General features: G+C 43.6%; 1 protein-coding gene across 2 annotated transcripts in view; it reads left to right on the top strand.

The window, feature by feature from the left end:
• gab3 (GRB2 associated binding protein 3) overlaps positions 1-13,161 on the top strand; it is a 28,374-nt gene extending 15,213 nt beyond the window's left edge. For both annotated transcript variants that reach the window (XM_021623235.3, XM_021623236.3), the window contains exons 5-10: positions 434-489; positions 700-949; positions 1,313-1,403; positions 1,519-1,576; positions 1,963-2,082; positions 11,104-13,161. In XM_021623235.3, coding sequence (XP_021478910.1) covers positions 434-489; positions 700-949; positions 1,313-1,403; positions 1,519-1,576; positions 1,963-2,082; positions 11,104-11,220 — 692 coding nt within the window. In that variant the 3' untranslated portion in view covers positions 11,221-13,161. The remainder of the gene's footprint in view (positions 1-433; positions 490-699; positions 950-1,312; positions 1,404-1,518; positions 1,577-1,962; positions 2,083-11,103) is intronic.
• Positions 13,162-16,076: the final 2,915 nt, after the last annotated feature.

Genomic DNA, 16,076 nt, shown 5'->3' with positions numbered 1-16,076 from the left:
AGGTGGCATCCTATAACGGTGCCACGTTGAACGTCACTGAGCTCTTCAGTACGGGCCATTCTACTACCAATGTTTGTCTATGGAGATTGCATGGATGTTTGCTCGATTTTTTTCACATGTCAGGAACGGTGTGGCTGAAATAGCCGAATCCAATCATTTGAAGGGGTGTCCACATACTGTTTTGGCCCCACGACCATTCACTCAAGAAAAAATCGGCCCGCAGCTGAATGTAATTGATGATTTCTGGTCTAGGCCCTTTATACCTGCCACCACATACTGTATGCTCATCAATGTGGTATACGTAATCAATATAGTCAGCACGTGTATTTATTCTGACCTAACATGTTTCCAACCACATAGTATGCCTGGTGTCATTGTTTCTGATATATAACATGATAACCACCTTCATTAGTGATATTTCTGTCTTATCTAGGAGACATTGAGGGGAGTGCATTGAGGAGCAGGAACAAAAGGCTTAGTCTCAATTTGGTGAGAAAACATGTACCTACAACGGATGAGAACTGAATGTTTTGCACATAATTTTGTCAGATAGTTCACAGCAGGGAATAATTCTTAACTGTCATTGTTTCCTTTTTGAATCTCAAACAACAATATAGGATTTGTAAGTGACTTATTACATCATTCTAGGCCATGCTGTAGTACAAATTCCTAAGTTGGTCTGGTCTTGTTGTCTTGTAGCCACATTTCATTGCCACTCAATGTCCAAACTGCCATGAGGACTCTTACGTGTCCATGGCCTCTCCGGGTGTCTGTGTTGGTGAAGATGTATCGGACGGCTACATCCCTATGAGCCCCACTCCAATCAGCTTCCTCAAGGCTAATGGCAAAACAGAGGCCCCTCTCGCTCCCACCCCCCTTCCCATTGCAGATCTACCTGGGGATCTAGAACCACCTCCAATCAACAGGGATCTCAAACCACGCAGGAGAGGTAATGAACAAAAAGGAAGTAAAAAAACATGTATAAAAGGGCTTCATAATGTATTTAATCCTCATTCCAGCAGTGGGTACTAAGTAGAGGAAGCATAAAAAATGCTTTCATAAGCATGTATTTTGAGGAAAAGCAAAATGAAAAAGGTTTTCACATTCTATTGAATCTTGTGACTTCCTGTGATAGTCTCCTTTCAGGACAGTATTTCCTGAGTCAACATTTGCAGCATGGCTCTATTTGAAAAATTGCTGTTTCAACACAAATGTCCTTTGTTGGGGGAAAAGTACAGCTGATCATTATTGTCCGAAAGAGAATTTGAGGGTTGCTTGCCTCACCTCACCATATTGTTTCTCTGGTTTGCAGCACGGCCTCCACCACTGGACCTGAGGGGTCTGTCCACTATCAGAGAATGTCCGACTCATATGCCTTTGATCAGAACCATGACAGAGCCAGGGTGAGTCTGAAATTTTACTCTCTTCATCCTGAACTCTCAGCTCTCTTTCTGTCCAAATTCTAAAATGAAAAAAAAGCTGGATTTATTTGTGTGTGTTTGTTTGTGTTGTTCCCAGAAATTCACTGCAAGGAACACTGGGAATTAAAGGAGACCAAGAAGCCAGCATTCCAGTAGTAAAGTTACCTTCTATATTGACATTATAAATAGTTATACATACACTTCTGTTTCCGCAATCATCAGCGAGAAGAAAAGTACCCAAGTCAGTTCATAGACAGACTACTTCCCTCCCCTACCATGAATAATTCAGCTGTTGTGTCTAAACTCTGAGTTCCAAACTGCCTAAAGCAGGGGAATAAAGCTTTGAGCATCATGAATATTTATTTATGTTTGGGGTACTAAGAAAGGCTTAAAATATTACAATTGATATTCACCTGAAACTAGCGATACAAAATGAAAAATGTTCTGTATTAGTGAACCATATGACATAACATATTCCGAGATCAAAATATGTATGAATGTGAGGTGAGACTCATTGTAACTGGGATTCTTTTAATTTCAGGAGTCAAGGCAACAGTTCTCCACTACAAACGAGGGCGCCTCCCAGCAGTGGCTTAGGAGATCAAACCTTGACTACCTTTCACTGGATTTCAATTCCGCATCCCCCTCTCCTGTGCAAAAGGTAAGCTTGATTGAATAGACAGAGGTCAAATGGTAGGAATGGGTGTAACGGGATTCTTCCTGGGAAGGAGAGGCAGACCAAAACGCAGCGTGGTTATTTTGATACATCTTTAATAAAGATGAAAATAGAACAATATACAAAAACAAGAAACGTGAAAAACCGAAAACAGCCCTATCTGGTGTAACACAGACAGAGACAGAGACAGAGACAGAGACAGAGACAGAGACAGAGACAGAGACAGAGACAGAGACAGAGACAGAGACAGAGACAGAGACAGAGACAGAGACAGAGACAGAGACAGAGACAGAGACAGGAACAATCACCCACAAAACCCAACACAAAACAGGATACCTAAATATGGCTCCCAATCAGAGACAATGACTAACACCTGCCTCTGATTGAGAACCATATCAGGCCCAAACACAGAAACAGACAAACAAGACATCCAACATAGAATGCCCACTCAGATCACACCCTGTCCAAACAAAACATAGAACATACAAAGCAAACTATGGTCAGGGTGTGACAATGGGTTTGTTTCCAAAGCAAGACATTGATTTGATTTGACCATTTTAAAAACATAAAATTTTTACACCACCCATTTTACATGCCTGAAGGTACCACATTCATCTGTACAAACAATAGTACGCAAGTATAAACACCATGGGACCACGCAGCCATCATACCGCTCAAGAAGGAGACGCGTTCTGTCTCCTAGAGATGAACGTACTTTGGTGCAAAAAGTGCGAATACATTCCAGAACAACAGCAAAGGACCTTGTGAAGATGCGGTAGGAAACAGGTACAAATGTATCCATATCCACAGTAAAATGAGTCTTATATATATTCACAGTAAAACAAGTCTTATATCGACATAACCTGAAAGGGCGCTCAGCAAGGAAGAAGCCATTGCTCCAAAACCGCCATAAAAATGCCAGACTACGGTTTGCAACTGGACATGGGGACAAAGATTGTACTTTTTGGAAAAATGTCCTCTGGTCTGATGACCAACTGTTTGGCCATAATGACCATCGTTGTGTTTGGAGGAAAAAGGGGGAGGCTTGCAAGCCAAAGAACACCATCCCAACTGTGAAGCATGTTGTGGGGGTGCTTTGCTGCAGGAGGCACTGGTGCACTTCACAAAATAGATGACAACATGTGGATCAATTATGTGGATATATTGAAGCAACATCTCAAGACATCAGTCAGGAAGTTAAAGCTTGGTTGCAAATGGGTCTTCCAAATGGACAATGACCCCAAGCATACTTCCAAAGTTGTGGCAAAATTGCTTCAGGACAACAAAGTCAAGGTATTGTAAGAGGTATGGAATGGCCATCACAAAGCCCTGACCTCAATCCTACAGAACATTTGTGGGCAGAACTGAAAAAGCATGTGCGAGCAAGGAGGCCTACAAACCTGACTCAGTTACACCAGCTCTGTCAGGAGGAATAGGCCAAAATTCACCCAACTTATTGTGGGAAGCTTGTGGAAGGCTACCCGAAGCGTTTGACCCAAGTTAAACAATTTAAAGGCAATGCTACCAAATACTAATGGAGTGTATGTAAACTTCTGGCCCACTGGGAATGTGATGAAAGAAAGAAAAGCTGAAATAAATCATTCTCTCTTACTATTATTCAAACATTTCACATTCTTAAAATAAAGTGGTGATCCTAACTGACCTAAAACAGGGCATTTTTACTAGGATTAAATGTCAGGAATTGTGACAAACTGAGTTTAAATGTATTTGGCTAACGTGTATGTAAACTTCCGACTTCAACTGTACCAAAATTGCCTAGGATAAGATACACAAAAAAAGTCAAAAAACTTGTTTCCATTGTGGTCCTCTCATTATGGTCCTCTCATTGAATCAATTCAACCATTTAACAGTGTTAAAAGTGCCTGTCTTTTACTTTGAACTGCCACTGGCAGTTTTAAAGGACCTCAAATTACCGTCATCATCCACTGCAATTCCCTATGTTCATTCTATTGTGTGTGGGCATATCAAGAACTTATTCATCTATAGTAATATCACTTTGTCTCTGCATGCTTAATTTATACACATGACAGTTAACAGATTGGTGTCACATTTTCATTATTGGCACTATGCTCACTCTTATCGTTTAATCTGCAATTGAATGTTCAATGCGCCTATATCTAGGAAACATATTTTTTGGTAACTACATGATTCCATATGTGTTATTTCGTAGTTTTTATGTCTTCAGTATTATTCTACAATCTAGAAAATAGTAAAAATAAAGAAAAACCGTTGAACGAATAGGTGTATCCAAACTTTTGACTGGTACTGTATACAGTATATGGAGTCGCTAAAAGTGTTAAACAAATCAAAATATATTTTATATTTTATATTCTTCAAAGTAGCCATGCTTTGCCTTGATGACAGCTTTGCACACTCTTGGCATTCTCTCAACCAGCTTCACCTGGAATGCTTTTCCAACAGTCTTGAAGGTGTTCCCACATATGCTGAGCACTTGTTGGCTGCTTTTCCTTCACTCTACGGTCCAACTCATCAAAAACCATCTCAATTGGGTTGAGGTTGTGTCACGGCCTGATCTGTTTCATCTGTTCCTGTGATTGTCGCCACCCTCTCCAGGTGTCGCTTATTTTATACCCAGTGTATTTATCCCTATGTTTCCTGTCTCTCTGTGCCAGTTCGTCTCGTATGTTTAGTCAAGTCAACTAGCATGGTTTTCCCGTACTCCTTTTCTATTATCTTTTTATAGTCACCCCGGTTCTGACCCCTGCCTGACTCTGGACTACTTTCCTGCCTGCCTGATCATCCTTCCTGCCCTGACCTTAAATCTGCCTGCCCTTCTGTACCTATTGAACTCTGATCTGGTTTTGACCTTTTTGCCTGTCCATGACCATTCTCTTGCCTACCCCTTTGGATTAATAAACATTGTAAGACTGCAACCATCTGCCTCCTGTGTCTGCATCTGGGTCTCGCCTTGTGCCTTGATAGTACAAACTGGCCATGACAGACCCAGCAGACTTGAACCTGCACCACCACGCTGTCTCCCTGCAGGGAGCCACCATTGGGAGACATGAGGAGTTGTTACAGAGCCTTTTGGAAGGGTTTAGTTCCTTGATGGAACACCACGAGCATGGGTTAAAGGCTATTATGGAGCAAGTCAGGGAGTTAGCTCAGAGGTTGTCTGCCACCTCTGAAAAACCCCAATCACCCAGTAATTTTCCCGCTTTCTGTGGTGAGTTTGTACATCCTACCCCGGTTCCCCGAGAACCACCTCCGGAGCAATATTCGGGAAATCTTGGTACCTGCCGGGGTTTCCTTTCTCAGTGCTCGCTTATTTTTGAACTACAGCCATCTTTCGTTTCCTTCAGACCGATCAAAGATAGCTTATATTATTACGCTAATGTCGGGAAGGGTGCATTCCTGGGCTACGGAAGTTTGGGAGCAACAATCTGCCATTTGTGGTCATCTGGCGGAATTCATGGCAGAAGTGAGAAAGGTATTTGAGTCTCCGGTTTCCGGGAGAAAGTCGTCCCGTAAACTGCTTGACTCAGTCAAAACTCCTATAGTGTGACAGACTACGCGGTTGATTTTCACACGTTGGCTGCAAGAGTGCATGGAATCCGGAGTCTCTTTTCGATACTATTTTGCACTAATTTTCTGAGGAGGTAAAGGATGAGCTAGCTGCTCGGGAATTGCTGATGGATCTCGACTCCCTTATCGCCCTAACCATTAAAATTGATGGATGCCTAAGGGAACGTGAGAGGAAGCCTGGTCTCGGCACACTCGTGCACCCGCTATGGCGCATTCACCTCCAAGAGAATCCAGAAGTTTCTGAAGACAGCTCTTCCAAGAGGATTCGAAGACACCCGAGCCCTATCGGGAATCTACGACAGGTGAGTTGGATCCTCTTGAGCCTATGCAGTTGGGAAGAACTAGGTTATCAGTTGGAGAACGCTCACAAAGGATGAGTAATAACTGTTGTCTGTACTTTGGAGGGGCTACCTGCCCTATTAGGAAGCCCTTGTCTCTAGTGGGTACCAGTACTATTGTGAGTCAGACTGGGAGTTCCCTAATTCCCATCACCCGCACACCCCTTTTTGTGCTTGTGCTGTGGGGAGACCAATCTAAGTCTGTCCGAGTGCTCATTGACACTGGGGCTGATGAATGTCATACAGATGCAACAATAGCTTCGGAGCTTGGTATTCCCACTCAGCCTCTCTCTGTGCCCATGGATGCTAAGGCACTGGACGGCCACTCTATAGGGGAAGTCACCCATAGTACTGTGCCCGTTCAATTACGGGTTGATGGGAATCACAGTGAGACAATACAGTTCCTCCTCATTGCATCTCCCCATGTTCCGGTTGTTTTGGCATATTCCTGGCTTCAAAAGCACAATCCGATGATTGATTGGACCACTTGACAACATCCTGTTTTTTCCCCGATCTGCACAAGAACATGTTCTTCATGTCAGACAGGACCTTCAGTGCCTCCTGGAGAACCAACTGTTCGTGAAAGCCGAAGTGTGAGTTTCCTCGCTCTACAATCACCTTTCTGGGATATGTCATTGCTGAGGGAAATGTTCAGATGGATCCTGGAAAGGTGAAAGCAGTGGTGGATTGGCCTCAACCAAAGTCCAGGGTGCAGTTACAATGATTTCTTGGTTTCTATCGCCGTTTCATTAGGAACCACAGCACCCTGGCGGCCCCCCTCTCGACACTCACCTCCCCCAAGGTTCACAACAGGTTCACAACAGCACTCATTCTCATCAATCCGGATCCCTCGTGTCAACTTGTGGTGGAAGTGGATGCTTCGGATGTTGGAGTGGGGGCCATACTGTCCCAGCAATCTGCCCAGGACCAGAGGCTTCATCCCTGTACTTTCCTGTCCCATTGTCTCAATCCTGCTGAAAGGAACTACGATGTTGGCAACCGAGAACTCCTGGCGGTGAAGATGGCATTGGAAGAGTGGAGGCATTGGCTGGAAGAAGCAGAACAGCCATTCCTGGTCTGGGCCGATCATAAAAACCTGGAATATCTCTGTACAGCCAAGCGCCTCAAGTCCAGGCAGGACCGGTGGGCCCTCCTGTTCACCAGATTTATCTTCACCATTTCCTACTGCCCAGGGTCAAAGAATGTGAAGCCTGACACCCTCTCCCGCCTACACAATTCCTCTGCCACACCCTCGACCTCTGAAACCATTCTCCCTACCTCATGCCTTGCTGCCACTGTGGATTGGGGTATTGAGAACCTAGTCCGCGAGGCACAATGCTCCCAGCCTGGACCTGAAGAGGGCCCTGCTAACTGGCTGTTTTCCGTAATCCAGTCCGGTCCCGGGTCCTGGAATGAGCTCATTCCACCAGACGGGATCCTGTCATCCAGGGTCCCGTCGTACACTAGCCTTCCTTCGACAACGCTTCTGGTGGCCCACAATGGTTCCTGACGTCTCTGCCTTTGTCACAGCATGCCCAGTGTGTGCTCAAAACAAGACTCCACGGCAACCTCCTTCTGGCCTCCTGCAGTCCCTCATCGTCCCTGGTCTCATATCTCTGGACTTTGTCCCTAGGCTTCCTCCGTCTGATGACTATCATTCTGACGGTAGTCGACCGGTTCTCCAAGGCCGCCCATTTCACCCCTCTCCTCAAACTAAATTCTGCCAAGGAGACGGCCAACTTATGGTGCAACATGTCTTCCGGATCCATGGACTCCCAGTAGACATGGTCTCTGATCGGGGTCCCCAGTTCTTGTCTCAGTTCTGGAAGGCATTCTGCAGCCTTATTGGGTCGTCAGCCAGCCTGTCATCCGGATTCCATCCCCAAACCAACGGTCAGTCAGAGCGAGCCAACCAAGATCTGGAAACAACACTGAGATGCCTGGTCTCAACCAATCCCACTACCTGGAGCCAACAACTGGTCTGGGTGGAGTATGCCCGGAATACCCTTCCCTGTTCAGCCACGGGACTCTCTCCATTTGAGTGTTCTTTCGGGTATCAACCTCCACTCTTCTCGGAGCAAGAGCTCAGCGTACCCTCGGCCAAGATGTTTGTCCGCCGCGGTCAAAGTACCTTGAGAAGAGCTCGTATAGCCCTTCTCAAGTCCAACTCCAGGTATTGTCGGCAGGCGGACCGTTGCTGGACTACAGCTCCCCGCTATCGCATTGGGCAGAGGGGATGACTTTCCACTCGCGACCTGCCCCTTTGGGTAGAGTTGTCTCCCCACTTCATTGGTCCTTTTCCCATTTCTAGAGTCCTTAGTTCCACTGCTGTCTGTCTTGTGTTACCCCGTACTCTCCGTATTCACCCTACTTTCCATGTGTCCATAATTAAGCCTGTGTCTCACTGTCCTTTGTCTTCTGTCTCCAGGCCCATTCCTCCCCCTGGGTTATTGATGGCCAGCCAGCGTATACGGTGAGACGCCTCCTGAAGGTTCGACCACAGGGCAGGGGTTTCCAGTACCTGGTTGACTGGGAGGGTTATGGCCCGGAGGAGAGGTGCTGGGTCCCTGCTAAAGACATCTTGGACCCGGCCCTCATCGCCGATTTCCACCGCCAACACCCCGGTCAGCCAGGTATGCGCCCAGGTAGGACTCCAGGTGGCGTCCCTGCGGGTACTGTCACGCCCTGATCTGTTTCACCTGTTCCATCGATTGTCTCCACCCCCTCCAGGTGTCACTTATGTTCCCCAGTGTATTTATCCCTGTGTTTCCTGTATCTCTTCATCTTGTATGTTTAGTCAAGTCAACCAGCGTGTTTTTCCCGTACTCCTTTTCTATCCTCTTTTTATAGTCCTCCCGGTTCTGACCCCTGCCTGACTCTGGACTACTTTCCCGCCTGCCCTTCGGTACCTATTGAACTCTGATCTGGTTTTGACCTTTTTGCCTGTCCACGACCATTCTCTTGCCTACACCTTTGGATTAATAAACATTGTAAGACTCCAACCATCTGCCTCCTGTGTCTCGCCTTGTGCCTTGATAGGTTGGGTGATTATGGAGGCCAGGTCATCTGATGCAGCACTCCATCACTCTCCTTCTTGGTCAAATATCCCTTACACAGCCTGAAGGTGTGTTGGGTCATTGTCCTGTTGAAAAACAAATGATCGTCCCAGTAAGCACAAACCAGATAGGATGGCGTATCACTACAGAATGCTGTGGTAGTTAACCCGGCTAGTTAAGTGTGCCTTGAATTCTAAATAAATCACTGACAGTGTCACATGCAAAGCACCATCCCACCTCCTCCTCCATACTTCACGGTGGGAACTACACATGTGGAAATAATCTGTTCACCTACTCTGCGTCTCAAAGACTCAGCGGTTGCAACAAAAAAATCTCAAATGTGGACACATCAGACCAAAGGACAGATTTCCACTGGTCGAATGTCCATTGCTCGTGTTTCTTAGCCCAAACAAGTCACTTCTTATTATTGGTGTCCCTTAGTAGTGGTTTCTTTGCAGCAATTCGACCATGAAGGCCTGATTCACGCAGTTTCCTCTGAACAGTTGATGTTGATGTGTCCTTTACTTGAACTCTGTGAAGAATTTATTTGGGTTGCAATCTGAGGAGCAGTTAACTCTAATGAACTTATCCTCTGCAGCAGAGGGCCTGTGGTGGTCCTCATGAGAGCCAGTTCATCATAGCGTTCGATGGTTTTTGCAACTGCAATTGAAGAAACTTTCAAAGTTCTTGAAATTTTCCGGATTGACTGACCTTCATGTCTTAAAGTAATGATGGACTGTCATTTCTCTTTGCTTATTTGAGCTGTTCTTAACATATGAACTTGGTATTTTACCAAATATGTCTATCTTCTGTATACCACCCATACCTTGTCACAACAAAATTGGTTGGCTTAAACTCATTAAGAAGGAAAGAAATTCAGCAAATTAAACTTTTAACAATGCACACCTGTTAATTGAAATGCATTCCAGGTGACCTCATGAAGTTGGTTGAGAGAATGCAAAGCTGTCATCAAGGCAAAGGGTGGCTACATTGAAGTATTGCAAATAAATGTTGATTTGTTTAACACTTTTTTTGGTTACTACATGATTCCATATGTGTTATTTCATAGCTTTGATGTCTTCACTATTATTCTACAATATAGTAATAAAAAAAATAAGAAAAACCCTTGAATGAGTAGGTGTGTCCAAACTTTTGATGGGTAATGTAGAAAGCATAGGGCGGCAGGTAAACTAGCGGTTAGAGCGTTGAGCCAGTAACGGAAAGTTCGAATCCCGATCGAGCAAGGTGAAAAATCATCCGATGTGCCTTTGAGCAAGGCACTCAACCCTAGTTAATCCAGGGTCATCGTTGATAATAGCTGGTCGTGACCCCACTCTCTGGGAGTGTGGGACATGCAAAAAACACATTTACAATTCACACATTAATATTAATACACATGTAAAATAGGACAAATAAGTACAAAGTATTGTGTTCTGTATGTGACATTTTCTTTAAGTCTCACTTTTGCATTGACTCATATGTTAGAAATCGAGTCAAATTATTGGTCTGTTTCACCATCTGAGCAGGGGTGCAGAATAGGTTTTCATTTCAATAGTACTTTAAACCATACGTACTGGTCATACCTTAAAACAGTGAACAACATACATATATTGCATGTATCATCTAATTTGTTTGGTTTTATTGGTCCAACTTCCATCTGATTTCAATAGCCCAGAAGTAAACAATACAGTACATTGTGGAATTGGCTCAAATAGCACTTGCAAGGTGTAGTTGTGCCTATTTCCATGGTAATAAATTTGACTCATTGTTTTGGTGATTCACAGCAAAAAGACATAGTGAAAGGAATACTAATGGCTGGAATACAGGCTGGACCATAGAGGACATATGTCATGAACAATAAGACTGCATTATAACCACTGAATAACTGACAAAACAGCATCAATTTAAAATTGTTTTTCACGTTATGGAAAGGTGGGAAGTGTCATCTATGTACGACTGATAGTTCTATTCTGGATACAGGTTTGGATTGAATAATGTCCTTACCGTAGTTTACTGTACACCAACTCTGATGTGATGTCTTCCAGAAGCCCTTACTTACTGATGAACACAGAGTGGACTATGTGCAGGTGGATGAGAAAAAGACTCAGGCCCTGCAGAACACTAAGATGGAATGGAAGGATGTCCGGCAGTCTAAAGTGTAAATCAGACGGAGAAAAAGTAAGATGGGATAAAACACAAATACTTTCCATTTCACATAACAAGTGGAGCAAATGCAACATCACATTAAATATATGTCATAACAGATGGTAGCTTATCTCAAAGAGAGCAATTCTTCTTTCATGTAGAAAATAAAAGCACTTTGAAATTGATCAGATATAAACATCTATGAGAGAAGAAAGTAGACGGTGTTGTCAAAAAAGGTTTAAATTACTGGTTTGTAGTTTGGGGCATCAACATTCACTGTACAAATATCACATCAAAGTTACACTGTGAATGTCACCTTACCATGCACTGTGTCACAATGCTGTTTTTGTATCAAATGTTATGCAATGAAAAGGACATTGCTCATTGCTCATTATTTTGCTGTAACAGATTGTATGGATTCTTAATACACAGGAATTCAGGGATTATGTTTTTATATGAACAATGGTCTGAGTTTGAGATCATCTTAAACCAAATGAACACGTGTCTAAGTGTTAGCCATGGAATCCTAAAGACAAACATGCATTAATGCTTCTGCCCAGCATATTGCATTTGTTGTTGTTTTTTTAAGTTCTGATATGCCTTCGATTGGCAGCCAGCAGGAATAGAGCCATGCAATCTGTAGTCATGCACATAGGGAGTGAATGGAGTAGTATCTATCATTCAAAGAACTCATACAGTATCAACAGGATGAAAACAGTACTGTGTTGTTACTGTTTAGCAGAAGGCAGATTTATGCATGCGTGTAACATACATCCTTTGTCCCGACCTTGTCCACATTCTTATTGTGCCCACATTTTCAGACAGGTGTAGATGATTGAAAGACACATTGTGATCTGATCTTCTTGACCACTTCTGGAGATGGTCAAGGACCTACTGTGTTTGGATATCTTACAAGTGCAGACGGATCTGGACAGTGAAATCATCATTATCCCATCGTCTAAAACCATTGACTTATGGAATTCATTTTTTAAATGTATTTTACCTAGTAAGTTAACTGAGAACACATTCTCATTTACAGTAACAATAGTTACAGGGGAGAAGAATGAGACAATTGGAAGCTTGGGATGATTGGGTGGCCATGATGGTATGATTTCCAGATTGGGAATTCAGCCAGGAAACCAGGGTTAACACTCCTACTCGTACAATAAGTCCACAGGCTCTTTATTGACCGGAGTCTCAGGACACCTTTTGAACATCCCATCCAAAAGACAGCACTCTACACAGGGCAAAGTCCCCAATCACTGCCCTAGGATATATTTTTAAGACCAGAGGAAATTGTGCCTCCTACTGGCCCTCCAACACCATATGGTCTCCCATCCAGGGACCAACCCTGCTTAGCTTCAGAGGTAAGCCAGCAGTGGGATGCAGGGTGGTATGCTGCCAGGATCAATATGTCTTCAAATAAATCTTATTGTGAAAGAATGGCTGTCAAATAGTTTGCATACGGGGAGGGACCAGGAAATCTGGTCACAATGTGGACACTGTGAATGGATATGAGACACATTTTAATACCATGTGTAGACATATTTCAGAATATGTGGGCACAATAAGAATGTGGACAAGATCAGGAAAAAGGACGTATGTTAGCGCCAGGTATAAATAAAGCCAGATGGTACCGATGACTCAAACCACAATATCCACACCATCTTGATAGGTCAATCTACAGCAGAAAGCACAAATCACTCAGTGTGCCTATCCTAAACTTGGTGAGGGTGAATAACTACCTTACAATGAACGGTCGGCACACAAATGTTGGGAAAGCCGCAGTCTTAACTAGATGTTTCTACAGATGGAATTGAACCCATTATTTTAGCATAAGCGGTACCAGCTTCAGGTTGTGTTTTGTTTAATGTATGCTTTAACGTGTCCATGTAATGTATGCAAAGATGCACATCTAATAATGTTTTCATGCTTTAATAAATCACTTTTACCTGAAATACATTTGTTTTCTTTATTAAGTGGTTGGGGAGCGTCGCTGCACAACTATTTTCAGGTCTCTCCAGAGAAGTTCGATAGGGTGCACATCATGTCCGGACTCTGGCTGGGCCACTCAAGGACATACACACACTTGTTCCAATGCCACTCCTGCATTGTGTTGGCTGTGTGCTTAGGGTCATTGTCCTGTTGGAAGGTGAACCTTTGCTCCAGTCTGAGGTCCTGAGCGCTCTGGAGCAGGTTTTCATCAAGGATCTCTCTATACTTTGCTCCGTTCATCTTTCCCTCATCCTTGATTAGTCTCCCAGTCCCTGCCACTGAAAAACATCCCCACAGCATGATTCTGCCACCACCATGCTTCAGCATAGGGATGGTGCCAGGTTTCCTCCAGACGTGATGCTTGGCTTCAGGCAAAAGAGTTCAATTTCCGTTTCATCAGAGCAGAGGATCTTGTTTCTCATGTCTAAGAGTCTTTAGGCGCCTTTTGGCAAACTCCAAGCAGGCTGTTAAGTGACTTTTACTGAGGAGTGGCTTTAGTCTTGCCACTCTTATCATAAAGACATTATTGGTGGAGTGCTGCAGAGATGGTTGTCCTTCTAGAACTCTAGAGCACTGTCAGAGTGACTATTGGGTTCTTGGTCACCTCCCTGACCAAGGCCCTTCTCCCCCGTGAGCTCAGTTTGGCAGAGTGGCCAACTCTAGGAAGAGTCTTGGTGTTTCCAAACTTCTTCCGTTTAAGAATGATGGAGACCACGGTGTTCTTGGGGACCTTCAATGATAGACATTTTTTGGTACCCTTCCCCAGACCTGTGCCTCCACATAATCCTATCTCGGCGCTCTACAGACAATTCCTTTGACCTCATAGCTTGGTTTTTGCTCTGACATACACTTTCAACTGCGGTACCTTATATAGACAGATGTGTGCCTTTCCAAATCATGTCCAATCAATTGAATTTACCACAGGTGGACTCCCAAGTTGTAGAAACATCTCAAGGTTGATCAATGGAAACAGGATGCACCTGAGCTCAGTTTCGAGTCTCATAGCAAAAGGTCTGAATACTTACAGTGGGGCAAAAAAGTATTTAGTCAGCCACCAATTGAGCATGTTCTCCCACTTAAAAAGATGAGAGAGGCCTTAATTTATCATAGGTACACTTCAACTATGACAGACAAAATGAGGGAAAAAAATCCAGAAAATTACATTGTAGGATTTTTAAATAATTTACATGCAAATTATGGTGGAAAATAATTATTTGGTCACCTACAAACAAGCAAGATTTCTGGCTCTCACAGACCTGTAACTTCTTCTTTAATAGGCTCCTCTGTCCTCCACTCGTTACCTGTATTAATGGCACCTGTTTGAACTTGTTATCAGTATAAAAGACACCTGTCCACAACCTCAAACAGTCACACTCCAAACTCCACTATGGCCAAGACCAAAGAGCTGTCAAAGGACACCAGAAACAAAATTGTAGACCTGCACCAGGCTGGGAAGACTGAATCTGCAATAGGTAAGCAGCTTGGTTTGAAGAAATCAACTGTGGGAGCAATTATTAGGAAATGGAAGACATACAAGACCACTGATAATCTCCCTCGATCTGGGGCTCCACGCAAGACCTCACCGCGTGGGGTCAAAATGACCCCAAGAACGGTGAGCAAAAATCCCAGAACCACACAGGGGGACCTAGTGAATGACCTGCAGAGAGCTGGGACCAAAGTAACAAAGCCTACCATCAGTAACACACTACGCCGCTAGGGACTCAAATCCTGCAGTGCCAGACGTGTCCCCCTGCTTAAGCCAGTACATGTCCAGGCCCGTCTAAAGTTTGCTAGAGAGCATTTGGATGATCCAGAAGAAGATTGGGAGAATGTCATATGGTCAGATGAAACCAAAATATAACTTTTTGGTAAAAACTCAACTCGTCGTGTTTGGAGGACAAAGAATGCTGAGTTGCATCCAAAGAACACCATACCTACTGTGAAGCATGGGGGTGGAAACATCATGCTTTGGGGCCCAGCTCCAAAGGGACCAGGGCGACTGATCCGTGTAAAGGAAAGAATGAATGGGGCCATGTATCGTGAGATTTTGAGTGAAAACCTCCTTCCATCAGCAAGGGTATTGAAGATGAAACGTGGCTGGGTCTTTCAGCATGACAATGATCCCAAACACAACGCCCGGGCAACGAAGGAGTGGCTTCGTAAGAAGCGTTTCTCAAGGTCCTGGAGTGGCCTAGCCAGTCTCCAGATCTCAACCCCATAGAAAATCTTTGGAGGGAGTTGAAAGTCTGTGTTGCCCAGCAACAGCCCCAAAACATCACTGCTCTAGAGGAGATCTGCATGGAGGAATGGGCCAAAATACCAGCAACAGTGTGTGAAAACCTTGTGAAGAGTATATAACAAAGTATTGAGATAAACTTTTGTTATTGACCAAATACTTATTTTCCACCATCATTTGCAAATAAATTCATTAAAAATCCTACAATGTGATTTTCTGGATTTTTTTTTCTCATTTTGTCTGTCATAGTTGAAGTGTACCTATGATAAATTAAGGCCTCTCTCGTCTTTTTAAGTGGGAGAACTTGCACAATTGGTGGCTGACTAAATACTTTTTTTGCCCCACTCTATGTAAATAAGGTATTTTCCGTTTTGTTTTTAATAAATACTTTAATAAATACATTTGCAAACATTTCTAAAAACCTATCTTCGCTTTGTCATTATGGGGTATTGTGTGTAGACTGTAGAGGATTTTTATTTAATTTAATACATTTAGAATAAGGCTGTAACGTAACAAAATGTGGAAAAAGTCAAGGGGTCTGAATACTTTCCGAAGGCACTGTATCTGCAATAGACAATACATTGATTTCTTTACACATTAATGGTAATTCTTTAATAGTAGATCTTACACATGACTTCTCTT

Source organism: Oncorhynchus mykiss, chromosome 12 (genome assembly GCF_057628025.1).
Source record: "Oncorhynchus mykiss isolate SJ-2025 chromosome 12, ASM5762802v1, whole genome shotgun sequence".
NCBI lineage: Eukaryota > Metazoa > Chordata > Actinopteri > Salmoniformes > Salmonidae > Oncorhynchus > Oncorhynchus mykiss.
The sequence above is the reverse complement of the archived record's forward strand: the minus strand, read 5'-3'. Positions and strand labels throughout refer to the sequence as shown.